Source organism: Vulpes lagopus, chromosome 10 (assembly GCF_018345385.1).
Source record: "Vulpes lagopus strain Blue_001 chromosome 10, ASM1834538v1, whole genome shotgun sequence".
NCBI lineage: Eukaryota > Metazoa > Chordata > Mammalia > Carnivora > Canidae > Vulpes > Vulpes lagopus.
This window is the reverse complement of record NC_054833.1, coordinates 56,877,458-56,893,926: the sequence shown is the minus strand read 5'-3', so window position 1 is coordinate 56,893,926 and position 16,469 is coordinate 56,877,458. Positions and strand designations below refer to the sequence as shown.

The 16,469-nt window shown below is 64.5% G+C and overlaps 1 protein-coding gene across 5 annotated transcripts in view; it reads right to left on the bottom strand.

Moving 5' to 3' along the window:
• Positions 1–16,469, bottom strand: part of SPNS2 (sphingolipid transporter 2) — a 26,128-nt gene that overhangs the window by 6,803 nt on the left and 2,856 nt on the right. For 4 of the 5 annotated variants that reach the window (XM_041770706.1, XM_041770708.1, XM_041770707.1 and 1 more), the window contains exons 2-3: positions 8,293–8,358; positions 1,313–1,449 (exon numbers count right to left, since the gene is read on the bottom strand). In XM_041770706.1, coding sequence (XP_041626640.1) covers positions 1,313–1,449; positions 8,293–8,358 — 203 coding nt within the window. Of the gene's footprint in view, positions 1–1,312; positions 1,450–1,584; positions 1,810–8,292; positions 8,359–16,469 lie in introns of those variants that run through there. The other variant, XM_041770705.1, reaches the window with a different exon arrangement.

The window sequence follows — 16,469 nt, the reverse complement described above, 5'->3', positions numbered from 1 at the left end:
GGTCATCATGTGTGCCGCCCCATGTGCCTGGGCCGCCATGTGTCTGTTGGGGTCGCAGGGGGACCCGTGGGGTCCTGCAGCACCCGCCCGACAGACACAGACCTGTGATGCTGGGCACCTGCAGTCTGAGGCACAGCCCAGTGGGATGTGAGCGGGGACCTCACTGCCGCCACCGCCACATGTGGCATCTCCCAAGGATGGCGGGACAGCGCTGGGTCCTCCCAGAGGGTCTGCATCTGCTGCCTGGGCTCTGCACTGATCTACTGTGTCCGCGTGCCTAGATGTCACTTTGTCCCCAGCTCTCCCTGTCTGGAGCCCTTGGACAGCCAGGCTGCTCTCCCATCTGTGTCCGTGTCCCCTGGAATCGCCTCTGCCCCAGGAGCAAGACCCACTCTCCACAGCATTCGAGGCTTTCCATCACCTGCCGGCCTTCCCGGCTCAAATGCCACCTCCTCCCAGAAGCCTTCCCTGACCCCACAGATTTCAGGACCCTACTGTGTGTTCAGTGAGGACCCATGGCTCAGTGCCCCTCCCAGAGGCTGGGAGCATTGGGGGCTCCCATCCCTTCTTCCCGCACCCAGCTTGGGTGCCGCCGAGGACAGGGCAGCGTCTCCTCCTCCCTCTGTGTCCGGGCACAGCAGCCACCACCTGCCTGTGCTTCCTCTGCTTGAATGCTGCTACGGACGAGGAACTCACTACCCCCCAGAGCAACATCTCTCCCTTGTGGACAAAAGAATGGAAATCGTGATGTGTGGGACACCACCTGGCCCTGGCAGCTCAGCCATCTGTCACCACAAAGCTCCTGGCTGACCAGGGTTCCAGACGTTCTATAGACGGAGAAACAGAGGCCCTGGGATCCTGAGGCTGAACAGACCACGGAGTCGGAACCTTCAGGGTCAGACCGTGGCGGTCGAGTGATAAACGCCTTCCTTACACCAAGGCCTCGGGCACTGGCCAGACCCTCAGAGGGTTGCTGGATGAGGAGCAGACTGTGGGTGGCACAGAGAGGGGCAGTGACACCCCCCCACACACACACAAGGGCTGCACAGCACGGTGACGCAGAGCTGGGACCAGCACCCGCCAGCCAGCTCCTGATGGTACGGGGTCTCTCAGACGCAGCTCGGCCAGCAGGGGGCCCTCCCGTTCACAGGGCCAGGACCCCACGCCCCACTGCCCTGGGCAGACACCATCTGGGGCTCAAGCGAACAGGCCCAGAACCCCAGTCTGCAGGACAACTGGTCAATGGGGGTGGCCAGCCCAGCAGGGACAGGGCCAGACACTGTGGCAGGGGGTGCAGGGGCACAGGCCTCACCTGCTGGGGGATGAAGGAGCTGGAGAAGGTGACAGCCGACCAGAAGAAGATGCCGCAGCTGAGGATCACCTTCCTGTTGAAGCGGTCACCCAGGTAGCCAAAGATGGGGGCGGCCACCATAAAGCTGCAGATGAACACTGTGCGGGAGAGGAGAGCGTGACGGGGGGCAGGTATCCGTGGGCGCCAGGGGCCCCACCGTCCAGCCTGAGGCCTGGGTACCCCAATATCCAGCCCCAGGAGCCCCCAGCCCCGCAGCAATCAGGAGACAAGACCTGCTCCCTCAGGTCCTACAGGAAGCCGAAGTCTGTGGGGCTGTGACCCTGTCTGATTCCAAGCGTTAGTCCCCTGCCACCTCATCCACCTGGGGAAGGGGCTTCAGAGAAGGGAAAGCGGCCTCCCCAGGGCCACACAGCAAATCAGGGCCCCTCTGGCCTGGAGCCCCTGTCCCCCCGTCCCCCCCACCCCCCTATCCCCCCGACACCGGCAGACACGGTCTTTGTCCACTCATCCATCCGCACCACAAAACAGAAACCCCTGCCCTCCTGGGAAGGACAACCGCGATAAAGTAGAGACCGTGGTACGTCAGACAGTGAGGAGCACTGAGGTGGGTAACGGGGTGGAAACAGGAGACAGGAAATGTGTGTCTGATGCAAAGCAGACCTGAGGATTCCAGGTACAAGGGTCAGAAAGGGTGACGTTTCAGCAGAGACCTGGAGGAGATGAGACAAATCGTGCAAATGTGGCAAGAACGGCAAGTGCCAAGGCCCTGGGGCAGGAGTACGGTCTACATATTTGAAAACCAGCAAAGAGGCCAGAGTGGCTGGTGAGGAAGGACAGAGGGGGACGGGACGGAGGGGGGCAGGTTGGATAGGCAGCACCTCACAGCACGCCGTGGTGGCTGTGGGTCCCGTGGCTGGGAAGGAAAACAGTGGGACGTTGGGCAGGGCCCTGGCACGACCTGGTTTCCTTCTAGAACAAGAGCACCAGCGCCATGGGAGATCACTGCCAGTCGTGAGTGGGGCCCTGGGGGTCAGGGGGCAGGCAGCTCCCTGCCCTTCCCCCATCCCCCGTAAGGCCACCGCACAGCTGATGGGCAGATGGCCCAGGTGGCCAGGGGTTCGGGCGGTGACCTCAGGGCTCCATCAGACAGAGTGCAGACCCAGTGCATAGGGTGCCGGGGGGGGGGGGGCAGGGGGGGCAGCGGGGATGGGGAGGAAGAGGGGCGGGGCGGAGGGAGGGAGGGAGGGGTAAGAGGGTGGCAAGGAGAGACGGCAGGGTGTGGGTGCGTGCTGTCAGCGGGCACCGGGGCAGAGCTGGCATGACCCTGCACAGGGCCTTCCCGCCCACCGGCCAACCTCAGCCTCCCTGCCTGGAGCCGGGTCACGGGCTGCGTCCTGCGGACGCAGGTGTGCACCACGCAGAGGTGAGGTGGGGATGCACGCACATGGCCCACCCGGGCGGTGGTGCAAGGTGTGTACCGAGATGCCGACGCCGACGTGACATGGTCCTCACCTCGAGGCTCGCGCGACCTTCCTGGACGCCGCTCAGTGGCTGCGTGTGTGATGTAAGCACAGAAATAGCGCAAGGAGGGGGCGCCCGGCGGACAGTGACAACTGACCCGCGCCCAGGTCAAGCCTGCGGACCCCAGAGACGGCACTTCCAGCTGGGCCACCGCCCAGCCCCCCCAGCACCCCCTCCCTGGCCCAGATTGGAGTGGATGTGGCCACCACAGGGCCCATGGTGTGAGTGAGGAGAAAGCTGTCTTCCCTCCGTGCCTGTGCCTGCAGGCCACCCTGGGGGAAGGAGGCAGAGAGGCTTCCTGGAGGCGGTGATGTCAGCGCTGGCGTTGAAGGGTGTGTAGGAGTTTACCGGGATGATGCTACTTAAACCCGGGACTGTGAATCACATCTACACAGGCAAGGGGGCCCCCGATGGTTAGGGAGGCACAGTGCTTACGGTCACCAAGGACACTAACCGTCAGGTCCCAGCACACACCCTGGATGTAAGTGGGGGTCACCTCCCTGCTGTGCACTACCCTCTTCCTCCCAGAGAGAAACACAGAGGCCACAAGGACAGAGGTCACACGGCTGCGAGGGGCAGGGGCTGGCCAGGCCAGCTTACACCCCAATCTAACCTGGGGTCCTAGCACTCGATCCCCCTACAGACTGCAGGGCGGGGACAGGGGCACCCGGCTGACAGGACCACTCAGGGCACGCTGGGGACAGCAGGGAGGTGGGCCGGGACTGTGGATGGGACAGCATGTCCACGCTCCCCCCCAGGACGGGCCAAGGGAACAGCTGGCTCTACCCAGCGTAGGCCACTCTGGGGTGTCCCCAGCACCGCTTGCTGCAGAGGCACCTGGATGGCAAGTAGGGGTGCAGGTGCAGCCTGTCCCCACCGCCCACCTGAGCATCCAGCAACCTCACCATGACATCCCACAGAGAGCTGGGCACCACAGAGAGTGGTGGAAATCTCCCCACGGCCCTCCTGACCCGGACACCTGGGGCCTTCCCCCTGGGGGATGGGATGTCCAGGGCCTGGACAGACAGCAATCGGTCCATCTTCACAGCCCCCTCCCCTCCGCTCATGGTGGACGGCAGAGGGAGAACCCGCCCGGGCCCTGGGGAGGCACAGCCTGACAGGGATGCTGTCCCTGGCGGGGATGCACCCCATAGCTGGCCAGCAGGCCACGGTGCTGGGAAGGAAGAGGCCAGGCTGCAGGCTTCCTCGACCTCAGGATGGGCGGCCTTCCCAGCCACTCCCGCACGAGGACATCCCGTGGTCCTGGAGCATAGGGAAGCCCTTGTTAGGGCATGTGGCTGAGCCCATAGGACAAGGACAATGGGTGGGGTGGGCAGGGGGATGACCTTGGGAACCCCTGGGGGAGTGGGGGGTGGGGGCCACAGGCCAAGCGCAGCCTGGGAGGGGCTGCCCCAACTCTGGGCCCAGGACCACCCCATGGAGGGTGCTGCACCTGCTGACCCTGCCTGCCGGGCTGCACTTGACCCTGCAAGCCCCAGAAGGTGGTCCTGGGGCTGAAGCCGCTGAGGTCTGAGCTGGGGGTCCCGGCCTTCCCCTCCCACCACCCTTGAGCTCAGGTCCAGCCCCCACCTTAGCCTCAGCTGAACCGGGGCTAGTGGACCTGTCATTTGGGGAGACTTGCCGTCCTCTGTCACCTGTGGGCAGGGAGGGTCACTGGGGCTGGCCGTGCCCACAGGGCATGGACGATGGGGGACCCAGCACTGCCCTGTGTCCACAGCTAGGCATCCATGGTGCTCAGACGTCCCGCAGGAACACAGGGAACCACCCGTCCCGCCCCCACTCAAGACCAAAGTGCCAGGCAGTCCTGCAGGCCTCACAGGGTCGGGTTCTGGGCGTCCCTGGGACAGGAGGGCTGGGCCGGACACATGGGGACGGAGCGAGGCCAGGACGCTGCCGTCTGGTTTCAGTCTGAGCTGGCTCTTCCTCTGTCCCCATCCCCGCCCTGGATCGGCCTCGTGACGGCGCCAACCACAGCCCTGCGCTGTCCCCCTGCCCTCACCCGCCACCACCCGTGGCCCCACACGGGGCATCCCCACGCGTGCCTCTTGAGGGGCCCACCTGCTCCAGAGCCTTCTCTGGCCCCCAGACCCTGAAGTGGACGCGTGTGCAGCACATGTGGCATGTACTGCCTGCCGCCCACCTCCCCGCCCACTGTGTCCCCCAGGGTCTTCTGATTTGCTAATTTTCTCTCCGACTGGGTCTGAGTGTCATGCGTCAGCACACACGTTTCACTGCGAGTGCGGGGTTCAGGTGTGTTTAGGGAGCTCCCCGTGCTCTTGGCGCCGGGCCACTCTCGGGGGGTGCGCTCTCTCTGTGGAAGCCGTGCACACGGTGGCGAAGCCCCCAGGGCGGACTCACAGGTACCTGCTCAGGGACAGCTTCTCCGCGTTCCCCGTAGGTCGGCATCCTCCCCAGGGGCTCTGTTCACAGTGGGGTAGCAGCACGTCCCACACGGGCCCCGGGGTCATCGAACCCGAGGGAGCAGCTCCAGACCTGCCTCCACCAGGCCCTATGTGCGGAAGGGCCCAGAAACCCTCCACACTCTGCACAGACCCCGCACCAGAGCCGGGATGGACAACAGAAAAGCTGCCACTGGCCTGCGGTGCAGCTGGACACAGAGAGCGGGCCCTGGGTTCTGGGAGGAAACTGAGTCACCCAGGCGAAGCCAGAGGCCAAGGCTGCACCGGGCCGACCCTCAGCGCAGAAACCCCAGAGCCCCGGCGCCTGGCGGTGAGGGCCACGTTTGAGCCGACCGAGTGGCAGCTCTGGAGTGGCATGGCACTGTTCTCTCTCCTTTTTATGTATACTTAAAATTTTTCATCGTAAAATGTTTATAGTAAAAATACTGTAACCAATGCCCGTGATGGAGAGTGGTCCCCAGGTGCCCCACACCGCTTGGCTCTGACACCCGCTCCCCATCCTGCTTCTCGGTTCGGTTCTCCAAACCGGCACCTGGGAATCCCCCACCTTGGCTTTCCAGCTCAGCTACATGGGCGACGTCTCCCTGGCACATTTTACCCACTGGGGGCAAGGGAAAGAGGGCTCCCCACGTCCACTCCTACAGACGGCCGGACGTCCCTACCCTGAGCAGGCTCTAACCCACCCTTCGGAGCCCCGCACAAACGTCCGCTCCTCGGGGAAGCCTTCTCCACCTGCGGCCAACAGAGACTGGCACCGTGTCCCTGGGTCCCTACGCGGGGGGCCTGGGCAGGGCCTGGGCAGGGCCTGGGCGTGTGTTCCGCCTCTACTGAGTGAGGGAATCATGGGAACATGGGGTGGGGCCCAGCCCTGGGCTCTGTGGCGGCTCCCGCTGGCTGTGGGGTACAGCCAGCTCCTGGTTTCCCAAAATCTCGAGTGCCCAGCACGGTGACTCCACCACGGGCATGGGCAGAGGCCGGGCCCTGCATCTGCGGGGACTTGGGGCCCAGCTTGGAGCTGGCAGTGTCAGCAAGGGGATGGCCAAAGGCAGGCCCTCCCCCAGTTGGCGCACAAGATTGGGTCCCAGGAGAGCAATGGGGGCAGGTCTGGGCCTGACCCTCACCCTCTGCCACCCCCACCCTGTCTCTGGGTGCAACTCCCCCCCCATACGCACAGACACCCGGCTCTCCACCCGGCCCTTTGATCTGGGCAAACCACAGCACCTGGCTGGCGCCCTCCACCTGGCTCCCACCTTATCAGGGGCTTGGGGAAGAGACAGGTGCCTGGGGCCCCAGCCAATTAGGTAATTGCCTCATTGGCCACTGAGTCACATCCAGGTCTAGCTTGCCCAGCGTTTTGGCTCCAGCAGCCAAAGGGGTGAGGACTCTCAGCCCAGCAATGCCCAGGGTGGGTGCTAGAGGAAGGCCACAGGGGAGGCATCTCTGAGAGACTGAGGCACCAGGTACTGGGACACTGGTTGGAGGCCTCCTGTATCACCTCCCCAAGCCAGGAGGATGGTCCCCAGAGGCCCAATCCCAGGCCCCAAGTCACTGTTTCTGTCTTGAGCTCTGTCCCCTTGTCTGGGGAGTAAAGCTGCGCACAGAGAGTCTGGGAGGAAGGACCAGACCCAACGATGCCACTGGGTGTTGTGTCCACCTCTGGCCAGGTTGCCAGGGGTTGGGGGGCGGCCAAGGCTTCTGTCTCTCAGCCAGGAAGGTGGCCGGGGACGCAAGTGCAGCAGCAGGACCATCCATGGAGGCTCACTGGCCCTGACCTCCCAGGGTGGGTGGTGCAGGAACCTGGGCAGATCTGGCCCCCTGCCTGTCGTCAGCAAGGCCAGGAGTAGGTGAGACTCAGTGCATCCCCGCCCCCCCCCCCCGATTCAGGGGGCACAGAGTGGGGGTGCTGGGAGGCTGGGCTCTGTCCTGCCCTCCCCTGCCACCCCTCACCCCATGGTCCAGCTGTGAGGGCAGTTCCCGTGTGCTCCAAGCCCAGGAGGCTGGAGGCGCCTGTCCTGGGTGGGGTGACGTGGGCAGAGGCAGGGATGGGCCACCCTGGGGGCTGGACCACAAGCCTCACCCCTGCCCCAGCTCACCCTGTCTCTGAGCCCCAGAGACCTTGTCTGGGAAAGCAGCCCAGGCTGCAGGCCTGACCAAGGGGTGAGCTCAGAGGCCGAGGAGGCTGGTGGCTGGCACTGTGCTCCCTGGAATGCCACCCAGACAGGTCAGGCAGGTTCCTGGACAGAGCAGTCCCCTTCCACCCCTCCCTCTGGGGAGAGCTCGGCAGGGGAAGGGGCTCACTCTCTGGAATGCAGACCACGCACTTCCTCCCACACATCTGACCAGGCCTCGAGGCCTCATGACCCAGTGGACGCCGGGGCGAGAAGGAATTGGTGCCAAGGGAACTGGGCCCTCAGCCACAGAGCGAGTTGGGGGCTGTGGGGCGGATCAGCCTGGGGTGGGGAGCACAAGGAGAAATGGGCCCAGGTCAGGGCCGACAGGCTGGGACCCCTGCTCACACCTGCCATACGGCCCCAGCTCAGGGGGCTCAGGACCCCAGTCCTAGCCTACCCCCTACCTCCTCGGCCCCTGCTCTAGGTTCGGAACGGCTGTGGGGCTGAACAAGGGGGTTTCCTGCCCTGACATCTCCGAGAGGATTCCCAGCCTGATGGCGATGGGAGGAACAGTGTGGGGGGGTTGCTATGGAGATGGGGTCACCGAGGCGCTGCCAACACCACCCTGTGCACCCCAAGCACTCCCCCCGCCAGTCTTGGGGTAGAGCCTAGACCCACAGGCAGGGTCAGCTCTGGGGCCTGGACTTCTGGCCAGCCTCCCGCGTGCCCCCCACCCCCCAAGGCTGTTACTGGGCAGCTCGAGGGGACGTGGCGGCCTGGGGAGGCCGCATCCTTGAGGACCCACAGCACAAGGTCATGAGGTCGGACACAAAGCACACGTTCTTCCCAGTGGGTCAGGTCCAGGGGCACTCAGCAGGTGTGGAGGGGCCTGGGTGGGGAGCCTCACCTGACTGCAGCAAACCAGCACCTCGATCCTTGACCCCAAAGTGCTGCTGGATGTCCAGAAGGACGCCTGGGAGGAAAGACAGAGGCTGCTTACGTGGGTGCCTGCCCAGCCGCCCCCACCCGCCTGCCTCGGAGACCCCAGCCCCAGCCCAGCCTCCTTCCAGCGGCAGGCCCCCTGGCCTGGCTGACAGAGCACCACCCGCCCAGTGTGCCTGGGCCACCTGCTACCCTGACCCAGCCAGGCCTCCTGTGCCCACCCCAGAGTCCTGCCTGTCATTTGGCCACTGCAGGGGCCTGAGGTATAGTCACTTGGTCCCCTGTGGTCACTCAGTCCCCCATGGTCACTCAGTCCTCCCGTGGTCACTTGGTTCCCCGTGATCCCAGCCCACCCTGGGCCCTGCCCTCGGCGGTACCACAAGGCCCAGAGAGTGGACTGCAGCCCTGAGTCCTGCAAGGGAGCCTTCCAGCCCAGGAGGGGGCAGAGGGTCATAAGCAGTGCTACACCTACTCACCCCTGTGCATGCACAGGTACACGGGTGCCATGCTCACCAGCCAACCTGGGACACTGACCGGCTCGTGGAGGGACGGCCACCCCTGGAGGCCATGCCCGCCCCTCTCCCAGGTCCCTCAACTCTGCTGACCCGCTGGGACTTTGCGTGTGTGGGGGGTGGGGGCGGGACTCAGGGCGTGAGGGACACCTGAAGTCAGACCCCTGGGCCCTGCCTCTCCCAGAGCATGACCAGGGCTCCCAGCATGGCACACAGGCACCAGGGCCCTACCTCCACCCACTCAAGGGTAGCAGGGCTCCCCGACCTCGACCACCAACCATCTGCCCCCAGAAGGGATGAGGAGGAAGGAGTGGCGGAGGGGGCTAGGCCCCAGAAGCCCCTGCACAGGGGACAGAGGGGGGACAGGACCTGCCTTCGCAGCCTGGAGCTCCTCATGATGGCGAGGTGACCCCAGGAGCCCGGCACTGTTACCCCCAGACATGCAAGGAAACTGAGGCACGACACTCTGTGTCCACCCAGGTCACGCAGCAGGGAAGGGGGGAGCGGCCCCACCCAAGGCTCCCCAGGGCCTGACCCACCTCTGTGCAGCAGGATCCACGGAATTATCGTAATGAAGAGGCTGCTGAGGCCCGTTAACAAGTTAATAACTGGATGGCCATGGAGGGTGGGGGGCAGGGCCCCCACGGGGGACTGCATAGACTGCACCCTGGCCACCCTGGGGACCCCCCCCCGCACACACCGCCGGCCCCACAGCCCGAGGCCCCCACACCCCTCTGCTCACACCCCGGGGTCTCCTCCAACGGGGAGAGTGGCAGGTGACCCCACTTCTAGGACACCTCCTGCCCCCCACGTCATGCCCCCGACATCCACCCAGGGGGCTGGGCTTCATCCAGAGGCTCCTGCAAAACGCGAGTCAGGTGCCTCCTCCTTCGGGAAGCCCTCCCTGGCTTCTGCCCCTCCCATCACCCTCAATATGTCAGGGTCCCCCACGCTCCCCCCGTCCACCGTCGGGGTCACGGTGGACACTGGCCACGGCAGGGGTCATGAGTTCTACAGGAATGACATGCGTGAGGCTCGGCGGATGGATTTCCATCCCCACCCCGACGTCTGCCCTGCGCAGCGGCCCAAGGTGACCCAGTGGACCAGGCCCAGCACCTAGACGAGGTCTCCCACCCCGCACACACCTGACCATGTGGCCCCAGCCCAGGCCCTGCCCACAGGTGGATGGCTGAGTAGATGCTGCGTGCCCCCCATAGCAGGTGGAGCCACAGCAGATCGCGGTGGGTCATCTCCAGGACCCAGGGCAGAGGCTGTTGCCCGGCAGGTGTGGTTACAGAGGGGTGCAGTGGGGAGGGGGCAGGAGGGGGCAGGAGTGCTGCCCCCCCCCCACCCTGGGTGCCTGTCCACATCTAACAGGGCCATGAGTCTGCAGTCACCATAGGCCAGCGCTGGGCAGCCCGGCAGGTCACAGTGGTCCCTGTGAACCCACTGCCTCTCCGGGGGGCACACCGTAGCCCTCACGGCACACGCTCCGCCCCATAGCCTTTGGTGACCGGTGCTCGTCTGTGCCTCCAGGAAACCTCCCCTGACCTCCTCAGACCCATTTTTCCCACATCCGGATAGATGTCCCAAGAACGGCTGAGCCAACCAGACCCTGAGGCAAAGGATGCTTGGGATGCACCTACCCCAGCACCCTGGGGGCCTGCGCCCACAGCCCGAGCTGCAGGATGTGCCTTCCCTAGACACTGGGGTCATTGGGCCATTCTCCCTCCAACCAGCCAGGAAGGGGCTGGGGCTGCAGGCGGCTGTGACCCACTGGCCGCTGGCTTGGGAAGCATGTGTCACAGCCGCTCACGGCGTCTCGGGTTTTCCTCTGGGCTCCCGCCCGGCTCGGCCCACGTGCCCCTCCCTTCTTCCCACCGCAGCCTTATTTTTAGCCTCTTTCCTGGAGGCTGAGGTTTGGTGGGTCACAGGACGGGCCTCCCACCCAGAGTGGCCTCCCAGGCGTGCACACCGGCCATGGCGGCCGTCCCGCCCCTCCGACCCTCAGCCGCGTCCTGTTCCCTGGGCCAAGGAAACACTGTGGATGTGCTCACCAGCTGACCCCAGTTATACCCCTCCCCAACCCCTCTTGTCCAAGGCCCATGGCCCCACTGTGTCCTGGGGATCCTGTGGCGCCCCTGGCTCAGCCTCATCTGCCCCCTGAACACCAGCCCTCAGGTGGGCTCTTTGCTCCCGCCCTCACCCCTCTCGTCCTGACCTGTCCCCCCTGACCTCTCCTATCCTCACCCCTCCCATCTTTACCTGTCCCAATCTGACCTCTCCGTCTTTACCCCTCCCATCCCCACCTCTCCATCCTCACCCCTCCCGTCCTGACCTCTCCTCCCCATTGCTCCCCTCAAACCACCCCCCTGCAGCTTAGCCCTATAGATTTGCTACCCGCTCAGGGTCCTAGCCCCCTGACGGCTCTCACCACACCACTCAGGCCAGGGTGACCCCTCCCGAGGCCCCTCTGCAGCCTGACCTCTTGGACACCAATCTCCTGTGTCCCAGGCTGGGGCTCAGAGTCACCAGAGCCGGTGTCAGCAATGCACCCAACAACAATGCTCCCTGGATGAGCTTGCTGAGTGTGACCATGGCCATACCCCCAAACGAAGCCCAGATGTGCAGCTTGGAGGCCTCTATGCCCAGCTCTGCACAACTGCCCATCTAGGCTTAGGCCCCAGGAGTAACAATGTTGTGGCCTGGCTGGTCCAAGGCCCCTGGGACGGGCATGTCCCCACCTGCAGGCCCCCAAGTTCCTCCTCTGCGGCTCTTGGTGAAGAGGGCCCTGTAACCCGGAGAGCTGGCTGCTCACAACACTCCCGAGGCCCCCACTCCACCCCTGCTAGGCCCTCATGACCTCGGAGAAGCCACATCCACCTGCTGATAGGGTACAGGCCTCACTAAGACCAAGGGGACACTCACACCGGCCTGGGGGCCCGGCCCAGCCTCAGATGTGACCTGAGGCTTCTCCCTGCCCCGTCAGCCGGGCAAGCCACCCCCCAAACACAGGTGTCATCACCCCATGCGCACCCTGCCTCCTTCAGAGCAGCATGGCCTCCAAAGCAAGACCATCTGGGCTCTGATCCTGGCTCCTCCACGTGCCCTGCTGGGTGACCTTGGGTAAGTGACTGGACCTCTCTGTGCTCATGTCCTCCTAGTGTCTGTGTCCTAACTTTAAGCCCTGCTTCCTGTGCTTGTGAGGTCTGAATGGGTTAATCTGCATAAAGTGCTTAGCAGGCAGGTAATCAATAACTGGCAGGTCCCACGGCCACGGCCAGGGCATTACGCATGCTCTTACCTCCCCGGGCTTTATGTCCACACCGTGGGGCTGCACCAACGGGGCCCAGGGACGACAGGGACAGGCCTGCCCGGCCGCGGTGCGTCTGGGTTTGAGGGACGGGGTCCTCCGCGAGGCCTCAGAGACTGCCTGCCCTGGAGGAGTCACCCCTGCCCCTCGCTCAGCCACAGCTCCCACCCTGGTAATTACAGGAGCCTGAGGGCCCGGCTCTGCTGACCGGGCTCTGGATGGCGAGGGCTAGCAGCCACAGCCCGGCCCCACTGGCACCGCCTCCCCACCTACGGGCACCGGCCATGGCCTGGGGATAAGCTGAGTGACCTCCAGGAACCCCGGGTCCCTCCTGAGCACCTCAGATTGACCTCTGGGAGCTGCCCAGGGTCCCCGCCTCTCAGTCAACAGTCATCAGACAAGCACCCATGTACACCCACCCCTGCTGCACCTGGCAGCAGGTCATGTCACCTGGCAGATCCAGATTGTTAAGGTTACAGAGGATGAGGGTGAGGCCCTGTATCTTCTTCTGAGGACCTAGACTCCCAGCTTGTACCCCAAAGAGCACCCCCTCCCTGCAGGTCAGAGAGAGGAGCACCCCCAGGCCCTCGGGCTCAGAGCCTCCTCCCTGCAAGTCTCTGTGCCCAGAGTGGGCGGGGATGGGCAGCCTGGCCTCTGCCCACGGCTCTAGTCTATCATTTGGGGCCGGCTTTCCTGGAACCAGACTCGGCCTCAGTAATTTGGGGGCTCTGGACAGACACTCCTTCCCCAACGTGCCCCCCAGGTCCCCCCCCCCGCCCCTGGTCCTGCCCTGGCCTGGCTTGGGACTTCCCCTGGACCCCCAGGGCTACCGTTATCATGACCTGCAGACCTAGGATGAGTCCGGGGCACAGGGGAGTGATAAGACCTCAGAGCAGCAGGGCCTGACCCCTGGGTACACAGCCCTCTCCCCCTGAGCTGGCTTCCGCTCCTGCCCCCCTAGGGGCAGATGGACACTCGGGCCGACGTGAAGAGGCCTGTGTCCCCCCACTCACCCAGCAAAGCCTGGCCTGGCTGCTGGCACAGCGAGTGACCATGGAAGTCTGCCACTCCCAACACGGTGCTGGACAGTCTGCGAGGCCTGGGCAAGCTCCCTGCCCCCCGGGACCCCGTCTGTGGACCTTGCAGTGGAGGGACCCTGAGTCCACGTGGAGCTACCCATTCACGGGGTGCCCAGCCTCGCCTGGCCTCCAAGCTCTGGCAGATGCCTCCTCCCGCTGCCTGCCTCAGCCACCAGCTGCCAGGACAGGGCCAGGGCCAGGCCCAGTGCGAGGACACCAAGTGGATGCTTCACACTGCCCCGCGGCATGGCCTGGCACCAGACCCACGGAGGACACCAGGCAGTAGCTGCAGCAGGCTGCTGACCATATAGGGGCCATTCTGCCCAGTGTGGGGTGAAGGGACCCCCCCCTCAGGGCTCAGGCTGAGGGCTGGGCCGGTGGGCCCACGCGGACCATGTCTCCATCTCCCTCCCCCAGCCTGCTGTGTGCCCGGCCCCGGCAAGCGTCATCAGAACCTACCAGTGCCTCTTGGCCCTGAAGGTCGGGCAGGGTCAGGCAGGGCTGGGTCAAGCCAGCTGGGCCACTGAGCAGCTCAGCGAAGGTGATGCCTGGGCCAGTCCCCCACGCATCTGGGGGAGGATGGGACTAGGCCCACAGAGCAGGGGGAGGCTCCCTGGAGGGATGGCCAGGTGGCACCCACTGAGGACTGGCAGGGGACACTGTGGCTGGCCGCCTGGCCCAGCATCCTGAGGAAGGGGCTGCAGGCAGCACTGGAGCGCAGCAGACAGGGGTTCCTGACACTGCAGGCCACACACTCCCGGGGAGCAGGGTCCCGACCATGGCGAGGGAGGAACAAGACCATCAATTGTGCATTCAGGGCCCAGAGAGGTCAGGATCTGCCTCAGGTGACACAGCACAGTCTGGCACAGCCAGGAACAGGGCGGGCAGTGGGAAGCGCGCTCAGGGTCCGGTACGGCCCTCTCTGCCCCGCTCCCATCCCTCCTGCCCGTGGCCTTCAGGCCCCCACACCCAGGCAGAAACAAAGGCTGCTTCCTGCCGGGAATGAGGAATGATGGGAGCTCCTCCTCTCTGAGCTGCTGGGTCCAGGATGTAACTAACTGGCAGCCTCCCGCCCCTCACAGAAGGGTAAACTAAGGCACAAGCCACCCCTAAGGCCCTGGGTCCCAAACCAAGGTGGCACATTTCAAGGCCAGCAGCACGGCTGGGAAGTTCCTCAGGGGCGGCCGCTGGCCCTGCAGGCCACCTGGCTGCTCACCTGGGTGCTGGCCGCCACACAGGCACTCTGGAATGTGGCCCTGGGACACCCGCCTGCCCAGAACTCAGGCATCGCTGACGTGGCCATGGCAGTGGCTGGGGCAGGACCTCTAGCAGTGACCAGGCCAGCTGAGGGGCAGGGCTTTGTGGGGTAGGGGTGTATGACTACCCTCCCTGAGAAGACAGCCCCCAAGCTGGGAGCCTGACCTGCTTCCACCACAGGTGACCCCAGAACAGGCTTCTGCCTCCCCATCTGCCACCTTGAACAGTCTCATCAGGCATATCTGACCCCAGGCCAGGAGGCCCCACACCAGCTCTGGGATGCAGGGGTGCCGGGAGGGGACCCTGTCCTGAGCTCCCCTCTGACACCAGACCAGGAGCCCCTGCCCCAGCTCAGGGGTGCAGGGATGCTGCGAGGGACCCAACCTGTGATCCCCGTGCTCTGCTCTCCCAGGCTTGTGTTAGTGAGCAGTTGCCATGGACACCAGTCTCACTTCTTTGGCAGGAAGGGCTCCCCCAGGGCAGGGCTGTGCCTCTCCTCACCTCCCCTCACCAGCCCCCACCTTGGCCAAGTCCAAGTGCCCCCTCCATCCGCCGCGGGCCGGATAAAAGGAAAAGAACACCAGCTCCCAGGAAGACATAGGTACCCCCGACCCAGGGAGGGGTCTCAGCCCTTGAGGGCCATTCCCCGCCTCTGCCAACGAGGCCTACGCCAGCCTCTCCTGCTGGGCCCGGCACCAGGAGCAGCACGATGCCACCTACACCCGCGGTTCTGCTTCCAGTTTACAGATATTACAGATGGAGGAGTGGGAGCTGGGGGCAGAGGCACCACTGGGGGCGAGTCCCCGAGACCCTGGCTGAGGTGCTCCCCCATCCTCCTGAGCTGGCAGCCTGGGCTGGGATCCAGGTGCTGCATGGGTGGCTGCCCAGTGGCGGTGGCCATGGGGGTGGGACCCCCGTGCCCCGGGGGAGCTCCAGCTGCCTCTGTGCAACTGAGCTGAAGTCCCTGCAGGTGCTCGGGGGGAGCTCCTGCCCCAGCCAGAAGCAGGGGTCTGCCGTGCACACCTCAGTGGACAGACCAGGGCCCAGGTGGGGCGGGGCTCTGCTCTCCTCTGCTCCCTGCTGCCCCGGGAGCTTGAAGGGTGCCCGTGTCCTCATCCGCATAAGGCAATGGAGAGAAGCATCTAGATTGGTTTCTGGGCTGCTGCAATTTCATCCAATTGAAGACAGGCTGCGGGAGCCAGGCCCAGCCCTCCTCACCTGCTTCTGAGGCCTGCTGCCCTCAGGGGGTTCTCATGGGGGAGGAGGGGAGGCCCTAATTAGCTGGGAATGCTGGGCAGAGGCAGAAGCTACCTCATTCCATCCTGGGAACTCCAGGTGCTGGCAGCGAAGGGAGGGGTTCTCAGAGGAACCTGCAAGTGCCTGGGAAGGGCCCCTGGCCAGGCCCAGCCTATGCAGAGGTATGGAGGGGAAGGTGGCTGATACCAAACAGCTGTCCTGGGGTCTGCCCATCCCAGGCGCCTGCGAATACCCCCACGTCCTCTGCTACACCAGGAGGCGGAGAGGAGTAAGTGGTAACCCCAGAGGGTGCAAGTGACACTCCCAAGGTCACCAGCCAAGAAGTTGGAGAGCCTGACTCCAATGCCGGCATCCAGCACCAGGTCTGTGCTGTCTACTGCAGTGACCCCGTCACCGTGACTGTGGCTGCCGCTGCCCGAAATGTGGCTTGGCCCCCCGGAAGTGAGCTGCAACTGCAGAGCTTGCGCCGGGGTTCAGAAGTCCGAATGAAAGACAAGAGCAACACAGCCTGTCAACAGCCTTTATGTTTGATCACGTGTCGAGTTAGTTCAATATATTCGGTTGAGTGAGGTATATTAATTCATTTCACTTATTTCTTTTCACTTTTCCAATGCAGCCCCAGAAATATTTAAGTTACACATGTGGCCTGCATGATACTCCTTTTGGCCCCAGCTTGTCTACACCACAGAGAGAAAGGGATGGGGTGGATTTAAAGAAAGAGAAT